General features: G+C 37.3%; 1 protein-coding gene across 1 annotated transcript; it reads left to right on the top strand.

Moving 5' to 3' along the window:
- Positions 1-11,375: 11,375 nt before the first annotated feature.
- On the top strand, positions 11,376-12,419 carry LOC116092118 (olfactory receptor 1052-like). The gene has a single exon (XM_031373475.1). It carries the CDS (start codon positions 11,481-11,483, stop codon positions 12,417-12,419), a length of 939 nt encoding a protein of 312 aa, XP_031229335.1. The 5' UTR covers positions 11,376-11,480.
- Positions 12,420-15,954: the final 3,535 nt, after the last annotated feature.

Raw genomic sequence — 15,954 nt, 5'->3', positions numbered from 1 at the left:
TTCGCCATCTTTTGCTTTTTGGTGTTAGATGTTCTTAGTGTCTCTGGCTAGACCTTGTCCTGTCCCTGCTGCCCTGCAAGTCCCCTGCGACTCGTGGTGCCTGTTCCTCCAAGCTGGCTGCTCCAGTCTTAGAAACTCATCAGAGAGGAAATGGCTGCTCTTGCCCGAGTCTCTGGCTTAATGTGCTCTCTGGAGGTAGGCCCTCCACTTGCAGGGAAGGGGCAGAGAAGGAAGCTGATCCTCCTCTGTCTCTTGGAAGCTGAGAGGATCATGTCCCTGCCACCTTGCTGCTCCCCTGGGAGTTGTGGGCACCGTGGGGCCTGTGCCTCCCGGCCGGCTGCTCCAGTCTCAGAACCTCACCTGATAGAAAATGGCCGACTTCTGGCCTTCTTATGGGGTCATTCTTCTTCTGAACTTCTTTCAGCCATTCCCTAATGCACCACAGATGTTATGATCTTGACTGTCACACAGCTTCAGAAGGACCACATCAGGCCAAACAGTTCCATGTGAGTTTTATTGGGAGAGAGAGGGGCAAGGTGGTGGCAGAAAGAGAAGTAGGTGGGAGAGAGAGAGAGAGAGAGAGAGAGAGAGAGAGAGAGAGAGAGAGAGAGATCATGGGGGCCTTTCTTCATATATGTATGATGTTGTAATCACAGGTAAAGGTGGGAGGTGAGCTAAGTGGATTCTGGGAATATGGTGGCTGTTGCCTTGGCAACAGGTGAGCAGGTCCCACCTACATGATGTCCCTGACTTCACTCCATTGATTGTGATTAAGCATTTGCTTCTGTCTTAGTCAGCTACTTGTTGGGCCTCTCAGAGGACAGCCATGCTAGTTTCTTGTCTGTAAGCACAACATAACATTAGAAATTGTGGCAAGCCTTCAACCTTTCCCTTGAAGTGGATACCAATTTGAGTCTATCACTGGACCTCCTTTCCCTCAGTCTCTTCTCCATTTTTGTCTCTGAAGTTTTTTGAGTCAGGAACCATTCTGGGTCAGAGTTTTTGACTGTGGAATGGCAACCCTCATCCATCCACTTGATCCCCTGTCTTTCTACTGGAGGTAGACTGTACAAACTCCCTCTCCCCAATGTAGAGCATTTCATTTAAGGTCCCTCCCTTTGAGTCCTGAGAGTCTTTCACTCTTATCTCTCTGGTATATTCTACAGGGTCCCCCAACTTCTGAGGTTGCATATTTATATTAATTCTGCTGGTCCTCAGGGCTTCACTCCTGTTCACCTGATCAAGTTCCCCTTTTATCCTCCTGCTCCTTCTCCCACCCAGGTCCCTCCCTTTCTCCCCACCCACATCCCTACCCTGTGATTGCTTTCTTCTCCCTCCCTAGTGTGATTGAAGCATCCTCACTTGAGCCCTTCATTTGTTATCCTTCTGGAGTCCTATGGATTTTATTCTGGTTATTCTGTACTTTTTTGTCTAATATCAAGTTATTAGTAAGCACATACCATGCAAATCCTTTTGAGTCTGAGTTATCATACTCAGGACAATATTTTTAGGTTGCACCTATTTGCCTGCAAACTCATGATGTTTTCATTCTTAATAGCCATGTTATATTCCATTGTGTAAGACAAAATATTCAAATAGAGTCATTTAAGAAGACACAAATTGAGTGAATTCTGGAAATAAAAATTTTAAGAATTCAAACAGGAGCCATAGAGGCTCCTGTTCAAGAACAAGAAGGCAGTTCACCAGAGGCAACATTTACCAACAGGAAGCTAGAGATGGAAGAACGAACCTCAAACATGGATGATATAATAAAAATGGGTACTTTTTAAAATGGTAAAATATTAAATCTAAAACTCTCCTGATATAAAACATCCAGGAAGTCTGGGGAAATATGCCAAGGCCAAACCTAAGAAAAATGTAAATATAAGGAGGAGCACAGAACATAGTTTCATCAAAATCATAGAACATTTTCTAACCTTAAGAAGGAGATTCTTACAAAGGGAATCTCTTCACAGGAAGAAAACATTCATTAGGACAGAAGTTAGGTTTAGGGACTGATGTATTGCTGTGATAAGCTAGGCCAAGTTTCTTGCTGTTGGAATGTAGACTTTTGAATGTTGGATTAGGAAAGTAGTTGAATACTGTTTTAAGTAGGGCTTAGTGGACCATAGTAGTAAGAGAAGATAAATGGTGGTACTCAAATTATGGGTTTAGATTGTCCTAAACCTACTTTATTTAGAGTTCTGAACACTTCAACTTCCCTTCTAGCCCACTGACCAATGGAAGGTAATAGGAAAAGGGGGGCGGGTTGTGGACTTGTTTAGAAGTGGTTCTTTTGAGCAGTTCTATTATTCATTGTCAGGATACCAGCAGTCCAGTCCAGTAATAGACACCAAGTATGAATCAATAGTGGTGGCACAACCTAGCAGAAAATGCAAAGTTCCATAGTACCAGCATGAGTTAGTAGAAGTGGCCAGAATCAGCTGGAATACCATGTGAAGTACTTTGGCAATTTTCATTCTACAAACTGAAGACCAGCAAAGATCAGCAAAATATTACATGGTGTTACAATGCAAGACCTTCTTTTCAGTGTCACTGAGGTTTTACTTATACTTTTTCCAAATATCATGTGCCTTCTCAAATGTCTGCTCCAGCAAAATATCACATGCCCTCTCGCATATCTGTTTCAACAAAACACCTCTTACAAGACAGCTTCAAGAAAAATATCATGGGATACAACCAAGTTTCCAAAGAAAACAAAAATTTCCACTTCAGATAGCAATGTAGATTATGACAGTCTAGATCAAGAGAGCACAGAGGAGAAGAGTATTAGTAAAGGGGTCTAAAAATAATTCTTGTGATATTTTTAGAGGCTGTTTTATATCCTTGTTCTAAATGTCTTCCTGTTTTTGATTAATAACATTGGCAGAGGAGATTTTTGAAACCACCTACTGACTCAGCAGAATGATAATGAAAAAAAGCAACTGAGCAAGGGAAAATACAAATTGTCAAGTTTGAAGTGTAAAGGAGCTATGTTCTGTGCTCAAGAATACAAACATATTAAAGGGTAGTCTAGAGACAAATGGAAGTAAGATAGTGATGATCTAAGGAAGAGACCTTATCCAGCTAAGTTACACACTGTTGAAAGGAATTAAAGAAAATCTTAGGAATTGATGTAGTGGCACACACCTTTAGTTCCAGCACTTGGGAGGTAGATGTAGGTAGAACTCTGATTTCAAAGCTAACCTAGTCTACAGAGCTAGTTTCAGAACAGCCAAGCATAGGCAGTGAGGAAAACCATCCAAAACAGAAAGCTAGTCAAAGGTATTTGAGTGAGGGGAGCATGTTCTATATCCAGCAAGCCAAAGAACTAGGCAGTTTGGACCCAGAGTTAAGGATACAAACAATGGTTTGTGGACCCTTTCTCCATGACTAAGAAAAGGCCTGGCATGTCTGTAGCATTTGTCCATTCAGGCGAAGAAAGACTATTTTGTGAAGCTATAAAAATGAAGCCTGCATTTTATTGGAGACCCTAAGGTCTTAGAGATGCCAGAGTCATGGTATACATTTGAATTTGGCCTGCAGGTTTTAAGGTCTAGCTTTGGTCTAGTATTTCCTGATTATCTTTCCTTTGCTCCCTTTTAGAATAGTAACATATAGCCTGTTCCATTTTATGTTAGAAGCATATGGTCTGCCTTTTTATTTTGTTTTATATGAGATTAAAGTTAAGAAATTGTAATGAATCTTTAAAGAGATTTTGAACTTGTAAATAGTGCTGTGACTATGATAGACTATGGAGAAGCACTTTTGAAGTTGGACTGAATGCATTTTTCTATATAATATGGCTACAAGTTCATGTGGACTACTGAGTAGATTGTAGTGGTTTGAATATAAATGACCTACATAATCTCATATTTTTAAATGTCATGTCATTACAGATCAGTGCTACTTAACAGGGATTAAGAGGTTTGGCCTTATTGCAGTAACTGTGGCATTGTTTGTGGAAATTTGTCACTGGAGGTGGGCTTTGATGCTTCAGAAGCAAAAGACAGGCTCAGTAGTCTCTCCTCTCCTCCACTCCCCTCTCCTCCCCTCCCCTCTACTCCCCTCTCCTCTCTTCTCCTATCCTCCCCTCCCCTTCCCTCTCCTATCCTCCCCTCCCCTCCCTTCTCCTCTCCTCTCCTCTCCTTTCATCTCCTCCTCTTCCCTCTCTCTCTGAGTATGCCTGCCTCTGTCTCACTGACTTCGTTTCTGCTAATCTCTTTCTTCTCTACCTCTTTTCCTTTCTTCCTCCCTCCCTCCCTCCCTTCTGTTGCTAGCACTACCAGTAGAGAACTCTCAGTTATCTCTGCAGCATGATAATCTGCTTGTGTGCCACCATGTTACCCATTGATGCTCATAATAGACTTAACCTCTGAACCTGTAAACCAGCCCCAATTAAATGGTCTGCTTTATAAGAGTTGCTAGTTACTACCCAGCTATTAAAAACAATGAATTTATGAAATTCTTAGGGAAATAGATGGATTTGGAGAATATCATCCTGAGTGAGGTAACCCAATCACAAATGAACACATGTGGTATGCACTCTCTGTTAAGTGGATATTAGCCCAGAAGCTCAGAATACCCAAAATACAATCCACAAACCACAAGAAACTTAAGAAGAAGGAAGAACTGTGTGGATACTTCATTCCTTCTTAGAAGGGGGAACAAAATATCTATCTAAGGAGTTACAGAGATGGAGTATGGAGCAGAGACTGAAGGAAGGACAATCCAGAGACTGACCCACCTGGGAATCTTTCCATATACAATCACCAAACCCAGACACTACTGTGGATGACAGCAAGTGCTGGCTGACAGGAGCCTGATATAACTATCTTCTAAGAGGCTCTGACAGTACCCAACTAATACAGAAGTAGAGGCTCACAACCATCCATTGGAGTGAGTACAGGGTCCCCAATGAAGGAGCTAGAGAAGGGACCCAAGGAGCTGAAGGGTTTGTAGCCCCTTAGGACGAAAAGCAATATGAACTAGTACCCTCAGACCTCCCAGGGACTAAAACACCAACCAAAGAGTACATGTGGTGGGACTAATGGCTCCAGCAGCATATGAATAATAGAGGATGGCCTTGTCTGTCATCAATGGGAAGAGAGGCCCTTGGTCCTGTGAAGGTTCTATGTCCCAGTGTAGGACAATGCCAGGGCCAGTAAGCAGGAGGGGGTGGATTGGTGAGCAGGGGGAGAGGGGAGGCAGAACATTTGAAATGTAAATGAAAAAATCTAGTAAAATAGTTGATCAAAAAGAGGAAGTTTTAGAGTACTGTGATGAAGTGCCTTACTTGGTGTCAAAGTAAGAATGAACATTATGTATAGTTATAGCAATTTTGGAAAAATTTTAATCAATTTATTTTATTACCAGAACAGTTTAACAATCTTCCAAGTGACTTACATAGGATTACAACATCTTTGTTTTCAAATTCTGCTGCTTTATTCCATGTCTTTATTGAACATTAAAACAAGATGCTTGAGTTTATAGAAAATTCGAGATGCTTTTAAGACGTTTGTGAAGGATAGCATTGTACTTTTTCATTCTTGTAGGAAGAGTTATCCACTGAACAGACACCAGAAAGTTTGGCAGTTCTGTGATTAGTTTCACACTTGAGAGACTTGAAGAATGCTAATGACAATCTTGTGGGATTACAAAGTCTTTCCCCACTAGAGTAGAAACTTACCATTAGCAATCTTCTTCCAAATAATGTCTTTAAAGATTTGTGAAAGTTAGGTCTCTACAGCAGATGTGTTGCTTGTTTGTGCTTTGGTAAGTTGTAGGTAAGGAAGTGCTCAGTTCCTACATAAAGATTTTGACATTTTTCTGTTATTTCCTGAACACTAATGGAAGATAAATGCCAACTGTTCAAGTGCAGGAACAGAGTCAAGAATACAGAATATTATGTTCTAAGTTCTATGTTATATTTATATATGTTTGTATATATATATGTATATATATATGCTTATATACATATATTTATATATATATCAAACCTTCATATTGTATAGACAAGAGCACTATTTATATTTTGTTTATTCATTTGCATTAACATACATTAAATTTTAATGTATTTAATTTATGTATTATATTTTATTATATATGGTAATTGCATACTAAATATGTATATTAATTTTATTGTCACACATTTTATTAAATATGGCAAGTATATCTGATCTACATTTCTTTAAAGATATTTAAATACTGTGCAAATTTAAGAACTAAACTAAGAATTGTAATTTATATATAAATACATGATTTATTATCAATTTAATAAAATAACAGTATTTGTAAACAATTAAAATTACATTTATTTAAAGATTTCAACAAAACATTTTAAGAATTATTTTCTATTTTTTGCACTTGTTTTACATCCTAGTGAGTGTTCATAGTTCTGGTTTCAAAAGTACTCAGACTCTGTTAGAGCTGCTTAACTCTTCCCCATTATGTGCAGACTTTAATTTGTAGTTTTGTCTCATTTACTTTGTGTAAATGATACTGATTGTGGGGTAAATGTTTTGGTCTCAATGTTAAATTTTTGTTTTTTTCCTTTTTGGTTTTTTGAGACAGGGTTTCTCTGTGTAACCCTGGCTGTCCTGGAACTCACTCTGTAGACCAGGCTGGCCTCGAACTCAGAAATCCGCCTGCCTCTGCCTCCCAAGTGCTGGGATTAAAGGCATGCGCCACCATTGCCTGGCTCAGTGTTAAATTTTGTAATCCCACAAATGTTGTGTAATAGTTTTCTTCATTCATCTTTTAATTTTCAATTATTAACTACTCAATGTGTATTGTTTTTAACTATATCTATAAACATAAATTAAGAATTTTGAATGTTTATGAAGTGTTTCATGTACAATATAACATCTTATTTATTCATATCTAAAATGAATAACACATTAAAAACACACACATATATTTGTACTCAATACTGTGTAAGATTTTGGTACTTGTTAACTTGATCATGTGTTTTGAGCTTATATGTGTACTTGTGTGAACAGCTCTGTCCTTGCTTATAAAAGTAACAACACATTGATAACCATTAGCTCATTTAATAAGCTTTTACTGGGTTTAGTTTTTTAATTATGGTGGAAAACATTTAGAGGTTCTCAGTACTCTCACTATATTCCTCTTCATCAATGAACATGCATTCTGATTGTTGTCCTGAAATCATAAAATGACTGTGAATGAATTTTATATTCTTAATTCAGGTTTATTTGGGATGATGCATCAGCCTAGTTATATGGAGGTTTCAAATCAAAATTGAATATGTTTTTAGAACTTAATAATTTTGAGGACAGAATACTCATAGTTATTATTGTAAATCAGCCTTTTATTTCTGCTAAATGGGCAAGTCTAAGTAGAGAAAAGATATGAATTTAATCTTGAGGGGCACTAAGATTCTAGTTAAAACTCTGACATCACAGAGGCTCTTTATATATTGACAGATGGTGGTACATTTTCGTATTCATCATTTTCTACTTTAAGCTTAGTTGGTAATGCCATACATAAAACTGAAACTTACTGCCGCCACTGCACATGCTTTCCTCTCCTCGTATTGATGTGATCACCAGTCAAGTCATCTTTTTACACACAATTTGAAAATTCAGACACAATCAAACTGCCCACTGCTTGTGTGTGTGTGTGTGTGTGTGTGTGTGTGTGTGTGTGTGTATGTACAAGCCCTTGATATTAACTAGGAATATTACACACACTCTGATGTATTTGGTTTTAGTTTGGGGATATTGTTTTAAGCAAAATAGTGTTCAAAAGAGGGACTGTAAAGTTATATAGACTAAGGAAATTGGATTTATATATTTAGGACTAGATGAATATGTAACAACAATTAGTGCAAAAGAATCCATTGATTTGAAAAGAGAGCAAGATGGGTATATGGGAGGGTTTAGAGGGAGCACAGGGAAGGAAGGATGGTTTTAGAACATTATAATTTCAGAAAGATAAATAATTTTTATAAAAATCATTGATGTTTGAAATGTATCTTTTCTTGTCCCTAGGGTAGAGAGAAATCAGATCCACTATTCTTCCTAAGGCCTCAAATACAGAACATAGGCTGGGATTAAGGTACACCTTTACATTTAATTGTGTGGGACTGTGGTGATCATTTCAAATTTTTTGCATCAATATATATCAATATAGAAGTGTATGGAAGCCTTAGTTATATCCCGACTTGTAAAGTTAGGTACCAAATTATTTTACTGAAGTCTCAAGTTCCTTGTATGGTGCAATAAATAAAAGGTATGTTAAACAGATTGTAAAATACTATGTTTAATGATGTAAAAACACTCCCCACGTAAAACAGATAACTTTATAATATCATAAAATTCAATACAGGAGTTTATTTCTATAAAAACACACATTTTATGGCAAATTATTTTTATAAGTAGTAAAAATACAAAATGGTAAGACTGAGGGTTGAAAACAAATTACTTTGGTAAGCCTGATTTGTGATATCTTGTGCAAATATTTTCCCAATCTCACTGTGGTCCCATTTCAATGACCAGTGAAACAATACCTTTAACCCCCAACATTTACTCTTGCTTTTCTTTTCATTTAGGAATATTTAGAACCCCTCTATGACAGAAATTCTACCATAGGTTTTGAACATGATGTGTTTTTTCTTGTATCAATTTTTTTTAACACACACAAACACACATCTCATTAAATTACTTGATCATTAAATTTTTGATCAGTCCTTCTTTAGATATCTTACATAATATAGACTGAACGGTAATTCCTAGTATTGTTTAAATCTCAATCTCTAGGATCCATAAATACTACCACATGAGAAGGAACAGATCTTTGACATATGAGTCAGAGCCAGGATATGAGACAAAGATCACCTTGGATTATGAAAGGAGGATTTATACATCATTCTCTTGCTCTTTTAGACTGTGAAAGCAAGAAAGCACAGTTATTAAAGACAAGAGCATTATATTGATGTCTTAGAAGAAAGGGTCAGGTTCCTTCTGAGGTTCAAAATGGTACTGGATGACAAAAATGCTTCCTCTCTTAGGGCATCTAGTAGGAGTGTAGCCTTGTAGCTATATGGATTCCACTTAGAAAATCAAGTAGTGACATGCTTCTGACTTCCACACTGTAAGTGAAGGAACATTTGTTACTTTAAGACACTGTTTTTTTTTTCAGTAAATTGCTGTAGAAACTGAAATAAAAACAGGGCACTAATGTTATTTAAATATAACAAACATTTATTTCTATTCTCTGTCATACATTTTATCTGCTAGTTATTATATTTTCAACATATTTATTTTTCTAGAAGTATATCATCTCTTTGAAGACAATATGTTGATGATTTAAGTGCTCCATCTTTTCAAAAAGGTGGTGACATATTACTATCCATAGGGTCAATTAAGCTGGCAATTAAGCATTAGAGTTTGTGGTGATTATAGGTCTCGATAGCAGTCTGGGTTTGTCTTTGATGGGTAAGCGTCTTGCTCCTTGATTTGTATTTTCTTTTTGGTCTTCTGGTTTGTGTAGTCTGTTGTTGAGGATAGGATCTTCACCTGAGTTGTGGGCAGGAACTGATTCTGTTTGCCATTGTGGACTCTCCTCTAAGTGCTCTAAATTGGACATTAGATTTTAGGTGGTCAATGTGGCCTTTGGCCCAGTAATGAGTGTCTCTGCTCACCATGAACCCTGGGATAGTATGATGAGAAAGGAAGTAGGACTTGTAACACCATATGGAGCCTATTTTGTATTCGGTCAGGCATAGATAGGCAGGAGTTTTCTGCCCAAAGAAACCGAGATAGTCGGGGAGCTCCACATGTTAGTGCCTTACCAAGTCTTCTGCCAGGCAAAGCCTGTTGTTGAGCAACAGCTGTCTGATGTTCTAGCAGCCATGGCCTTTTATTGGTTTTTTGGGGGAGGTGCTAGTATTATGCCTGAGTGAATCCAGAATGTGGTGACCTTCATGGGCAGGCTATGCCCACCAGAAGACCATCTTGCTCTGGTGGGGCTCCCTGCTGGACCAGAAGAATGGATTTGAACTATGCCTTCTTGATGCATTCATTGTTTTTCTTAGCTTTAGATTTTTGTGGGAGTACCAGTGTGACTGACTCTTTTGCCTGTTCATGGATGTTTTCCTCCTACTGGGTTATCATGTTTCAGTCTTAATGTGAGGGTTTATGCCTAATCTTATTTCCTCTTGTTGTATCCTGTTTGGTTGATATCATTGAGAGGCCTGCCCTTATCTGAAGGAAAATGGATGAGCTGTGTCTCAGATAGAGAGGAGATTTGCTGAGTATATAGTAGGATGGGAGGTCGAGGAGTCCGTGGTAGGATGTATTTTTGACTGAATAATAATTGAAATGTATTAAATCTAATAATTAATATCCTTAGGAAACTAATCAAAAGAAGGAAAGAAGGAAGGATGGGAGACAAGAAGGAAGGAAGGAAGGAAGGGAGGAAGAAAGAAAGAAAGAGAGAAAGAAAGAAAGAAAGAAAGAAAGAAAGAAAGAAAGAAAGAAAGAAAGAAAGAAAGATACTTGCTCATGGTATTAAGGAATGTACCTTCATCAGTTCTTTGAGGAAGGAGGGGATAATTATTTGTCTGATATTTCCATTATTATTGAATTGAAAATAAGTCATTTAAAATTTTATTTGAAGGTCTACCTTGCTTTTTTATAAAGAAAATATATAGACAATTGAAAGTTTTAGTGATTCACACAATTTATTTCCTCCTTACAATGTATGTTCTGGATTGTTTTATTATTGTTAATACTGAAAAAAAAACCAACAGTAAAAACATAAAAAAAGAAAATTAAACAAAAATGTGAAGGCAAAAATTGTCATATATGGCACTTATGATAATCATTTTTAAAACAAAGAATTCATGAAAACATCTGTCTATATTTTTCCTACAAGTCCTCTCAATGTGATAGAATTAATCACAGGTGTCAAGAGACCTAGACAAAAGGTGAGGATATATTTCAGGTGGGGTATTTGGAAAGGGTGAGGTGACATGGTATTGAAACCATTGTATTTAGATTAATTAAATGAGAAATATTTTGAAATGTTTTTGCGATGTTGGAAGTTAGCTTGTCACCAGTCTGTAGAAAGTTTATATTTCACTTTGGCAAAGGCTAATACAAGAAAATAAGACTGTTGGGTATGACACTCTAAATTCTAATCTCAGTTCTATCCTTTGAGTGCTTTGTGACAAAACAAGGTTATCTTATCATTTTCTATTCTGAGAAATTTGATGACAGGAAATAAAATATATTAGTTACAATCATTTGCGTCTCCATGTATAGATTTAGTAGCACACATATGGGCTACTTACTGTTGAGAGTTCTTTCTTTGCTTCATCTACCCCAGGGCAACCACTGAGTGCATGAAACAATAAGGTTATCTGATTCTGGAGAAAATCCATTTATTTCACTGTTGTTTCTTTAAGTCTCATGATCTTATTTTGTAACAAGGAACTGTAGACTACTGAAAGCATGGGAATTTGGAATCATACAGATGTGAAAGAATTCATACTGATCGGCTTAACAGAAAGTCCTAATTGGCAGGTTCCTCTCTTTTTGCTTTTTGGCACAGTGTATCTCATCATTCTTCTGGGTAATTGGGGGATGATTATCTTGATCTGGCTGAATGCCCACCTTCATACTCCAATGTACTTCTTCCTTAGTAACCTCTCTTTCTGTGACATCTGCTACTCTACTATCATTGCTCCTAAGATGCTCATCAATTTCCTATCAGAACACAAGTCTACTAGGCTGTTTGCCTGTATTCTACAGAGTTTCTTTTTCGCAGTTTATGTAACCACGGAAGTAATCCTCCTGTCTATGATGGCTTATGATCGCTATGTGGCAATTGCAAATCCCTTAATGTATACAGTTATCATGACACACAACATCTGCACTCAAATGGTTCTTGCAAGTTACTTGGGTGGCCTCATAAATTCCATGATTCACACAATAGGTTTACTCAAACTAGACTTCTGTGGTCCAAACATTGTGAATCACTTCTTCTGTGACGTCCCTCCTCTTTTGAAGCTTTCGTGCTCTGATGCACACATCAATGAGATGCTGCTTTTGGTCTTCTCTGGTGTGTTTGCTATTTCCACTTTCATCATTGTCATGGTGTCCTATATCCACATTATCATTGCTATCCTGAGAATCCGCTCAGCTGAGGGAAGACGTAAAGCTTTCTCCACTTGTACCTCACACCTGACAGCTGTGGCACTATTTTATGGATCTTTGACATTTAGCTATATCCAGCCAAGCTCTCAGTACTCCATGGAACAAGAAAAAGTCTCTGCTGTGTTTTACACCTTGGTCATCCCCATGCTGAACCCTCTGATTTACAGCCTGAGGAACAAGGACGTGAAGGAAGCAGCCAAGAAGTTGATTTGTGGGGAGAGAAATGCCTCTTGAATCTGACATTTCTCTAGCTTTAAGAGCTCCCAGGAACTAAACCACCAACCAAAGAGTACACATGGTGGGACTCACGGCTCCAGCCATGAGTATGTAGCAGAGGATGGTCTAGTCAGTCTTCAATGGGAGGAGAAGCCCTGGTCCCGTGAAGGTTCTATGCCCCAGTGTAAGGCATTGCCAAGGCCAGAAAGCCGGGGTGGGTGGGATGTTGACCAGGGAGGGGGGGAAACTGGGAAAGGAGATATCATTTGAAATGTAAATAAAGAAATATCTAATAAAAATTATCATTTTGCCATAAACATATACCCACTAATAAAAACAAAAGAACAATAAAAAACCTTGAGGTGAGTCTTCAAACTGACATTGCTAAAATTTATTAGTCTCTTATGAGAGTAAAATGGAATTTAAACCAAATATATTTTACTAAATTTTATTTACCAAATATTATAGTCTCAGAGAAAGCTTAAAATTTTCAAAAGGCCTTACTTTCTTGTATCCTTTAATTTTATCTATATAAAGTTCAGTAAAAGTTGAAATAATATATTCCAGTTTGTATATAACTTTAGTAACAAGCTGCATAAAAATTAAGCTCATTAATCTTAAAGTTTTAAATAAACTAACTTTTAGAAAACATTTGCATTGTGTAGAATGTTCTTACATATAATTTAACTATCAGATGGAACTAAAACTCTTAGGTAAAGAAAGAAGAGAAATTTTCAGTTTAACAAAATATTGCATTTTTTTCTTTTTTTTTTAAATTAGATATTTTCTTTATTTACATGTGATATGATTTCTCCTTTCCCAGTTTCCCCTCCAAAAAACAAACAAACAAATAAACAGACAAACAAAAACAACAAGAACAAACCCCAGTTGCCTCTCCCCTCCCCGTGTGTGTCACCCCACCCTCTCCCACTTATTGGCCCTGGCATTCCCCTCCACTGGGCCACAGAACCTTCACAGGGCCAAGGGCCTCTCTTCCCATTGATGATAGACTGTGTAATCCTCTACTATACACATGCTGCCAGAACAGTCAGTCCCACTATGTATAGTCCTTGGTTGGTGGTTGAGTCCCTGGGAGCTCTGAGGGTGCTAGTTAGTTCATATTGTTCGTCCTAAGGGGCTGCAAACCCTTCAGCTCCATTTGTCCTTTCTCTAACTCCATCATTGGGGACCCTGTACTCAGTTCAATGGATGGCTGTGAGCCTCTACATCTGTGTTATTCAGGTACTGTCAGAGCCTCTCAGGAGACAGCTATATTAGGCGGGCTTGTCCTTACTTCAGTCTCTGCCCCATAGTTAGTCTCTGCAACTCCTTCCATGGGTAAAATATAGCATTTTGACATCTATTTATTACTTTTAAGTAAAGATATCATCCATTTTTGACAATGCCTAGCCAAACAAGATCTTGAGGCACAAGAGTACCATCAAATACTGCAGTTCTGCTAAAACAAGGTAAAAATAAACAACATTCCTGACAACATTCTGTTTAGTCTTAAATGAGTGCCTTGAACACCCATCTCAAAGAAACTTCTCACTAAATCAGTTAGGAAAAACTAAAAATACCCAAACCCTGATATTAAGATAGTGAGTGATCTTGGAATACTTAGCACTGTGTGGGATATTCTTGGTCAAATTTGACTTCTCAGAAGTTGGAGAACACTGGGAAAGGAGAGGCAGAAAAATTACAAGAGCCAGAGATGATACTTCGCTCTCTTAACAAATATGATAAAAGATCACAGGAACACACAGAGACCAAGGAAATATTCACAGGAGATGCATTTTTTTCTTCTAAGTTATAGATTAAACATACATATATACATACATACATACATACATACATACATTTATACACACACATATATGCATAATTTGTAGTATGCAGTTTAGTGTTTTTGGTATTTTCCAGGTATGTGAATGAGAGGGTCTCTAGTTCTTTCTTCTGTATTCTGTTGGATTCATTTCCTCTATTTGCTTGTTTCTTTTTCAAGTTACAAAATTATTGTTTAAGGGTTTTTTGTTATCATATTGTATTATATTATTTTGTTATATTCTATTAACCACTATGCATTAGAACCTGGTTAGTTTCTTGTTTTTGTTTTTGTTTTTTTTTGTTTTCTGAGACAGGGTGTCTCTGTATAGCCCTGGCTGTCCTGGAACTCACTCTGTAGACCAGGCAGGCCTTGAACTCAGAAATTCGCCTGCCTCTGCCTCCCAAGTGCTGGGATTAAAGGCGTGCGCCACCACTGCCAGGCCCTGGTTAGTTTCTTAATGAGAGACAGAAATGGAGTGGATCTGGATGTGAGTAAAGATTTAAGCATACAATCCAAAGAAAGAATGCAGCTCAGTACATGGTGTTCTACTATTCCTGAACATGAGACCAGAAAACTGATATTCCCATGCTCACCAGGCATTCCCTTTCTCAGACAGTTCACTTGTTAAATTTTACCATATCATCTAAGTTTTCATCCATTCATTCCTCTGTTCATTCACATTTTTAAAATATAGCAAAGTAAAATATAATATAAAACCAAAATTATCATGTTGGACCTGGACAAAGTAAACCAACAGAAGGAAAGAAAGCCAAGAGGAGGTAAAAGAATCACAAATCAACTCATTTACTCACTCAGGAATCCCGTAACAACACTAAACTGAAAGCCATAATATACAGAAGAGGTTCTGGTTCGAGCCTGTGAAGACTCTACACTTCTTTTTTAATCTTTGTCAGTTCTTATGATTTTTGCTCATGTTGACATAAAGGAACTGTTTTATTGATATTCTCTTTTTTCTCTAGCTCTAACAATTTTTGTGCCTCTTCTTCGGACATTGTATGTTTGACAAGAACTTAAGACAAGATAGCTAATCGACCTAAGGGAGCACCAATTAATATTCTAAAAAAAGTAAAAAAGTGGAGTAATGAAATGACCCATCATATTTCCTGTTCTCATAGACCAATGCTTCTCTGATGAAAAGAGAAGACTCTGGAAAGCAGAGAAGCTTCCTTTTACAGCAGATAGAAAAAAAAATAGAGCTCCACAGCCAAAGTTAGAAAGTGAGAAACCTTGGAACACTCGACATAAATGGGTGTTTGCATCAAATTATTCACCTCAGAATCCAAAGAATTCTGAGGGTGTCATATTTTATTATATAATGTGTACCTTGATACATTTCACATCAGCTACTTTTAACATCCAAAGGTATCAGGTATGTGAATGAGAGGGTCTCTAGTTCTTTCTTCTGTATTCTGTTGGATTCGTTTCCTCTATTTGCTTGTTTCTTTTTCAAATTACAAAATTATTGTTTAAGGGCTTTTTGTTATATTGTAATATATTATTTTGTTATATTCTATTAACCACTATGCATTAGAACCTGGTTAGTTTCTTGTTTTTGCTTTTGTTTTTTTGTTTTCTGAGACAGGGTTTGGCATACTGATCCAAAGGTATCAGGATTGTTTCACTGGAAATGCAGATTAAATTTACATCATCAATTCTGTTTGATTAACTAGGGTTTTTTCTTATAAAGATTCATTTTAGATTTTA

This window comes from Mastomys coucha, unplaced genomic scaffold, assembly GCF_008632895.1.
Source record: "Mastomys coucha isolate ucsf_1 unplaced genomic scaffold, UCSF_Mcou_1 pScaffold15, whole genome shotgun sequence".
In the NCBI taxonomy this organism is placed as follows: Eukaryota; Metazoa; Chordata; class Mammalia; order Rodentia; family Muridae; genus Mastomys; species Mastomys coucha.
Note: the sequence above shows the minus strand (reverse complement) of the source record. Positions and strands in the feature narration are given on the sequence as shown.

Excerpts from the sequence above, each read along its gene's own strand:
- LOC116092118 (XM_031373475.1), top strand. The coding sequence starts at position 11,481 with ATGGGAATTTGGAATCATACAGATGTGAAAGAATTCATACTGATCGGC.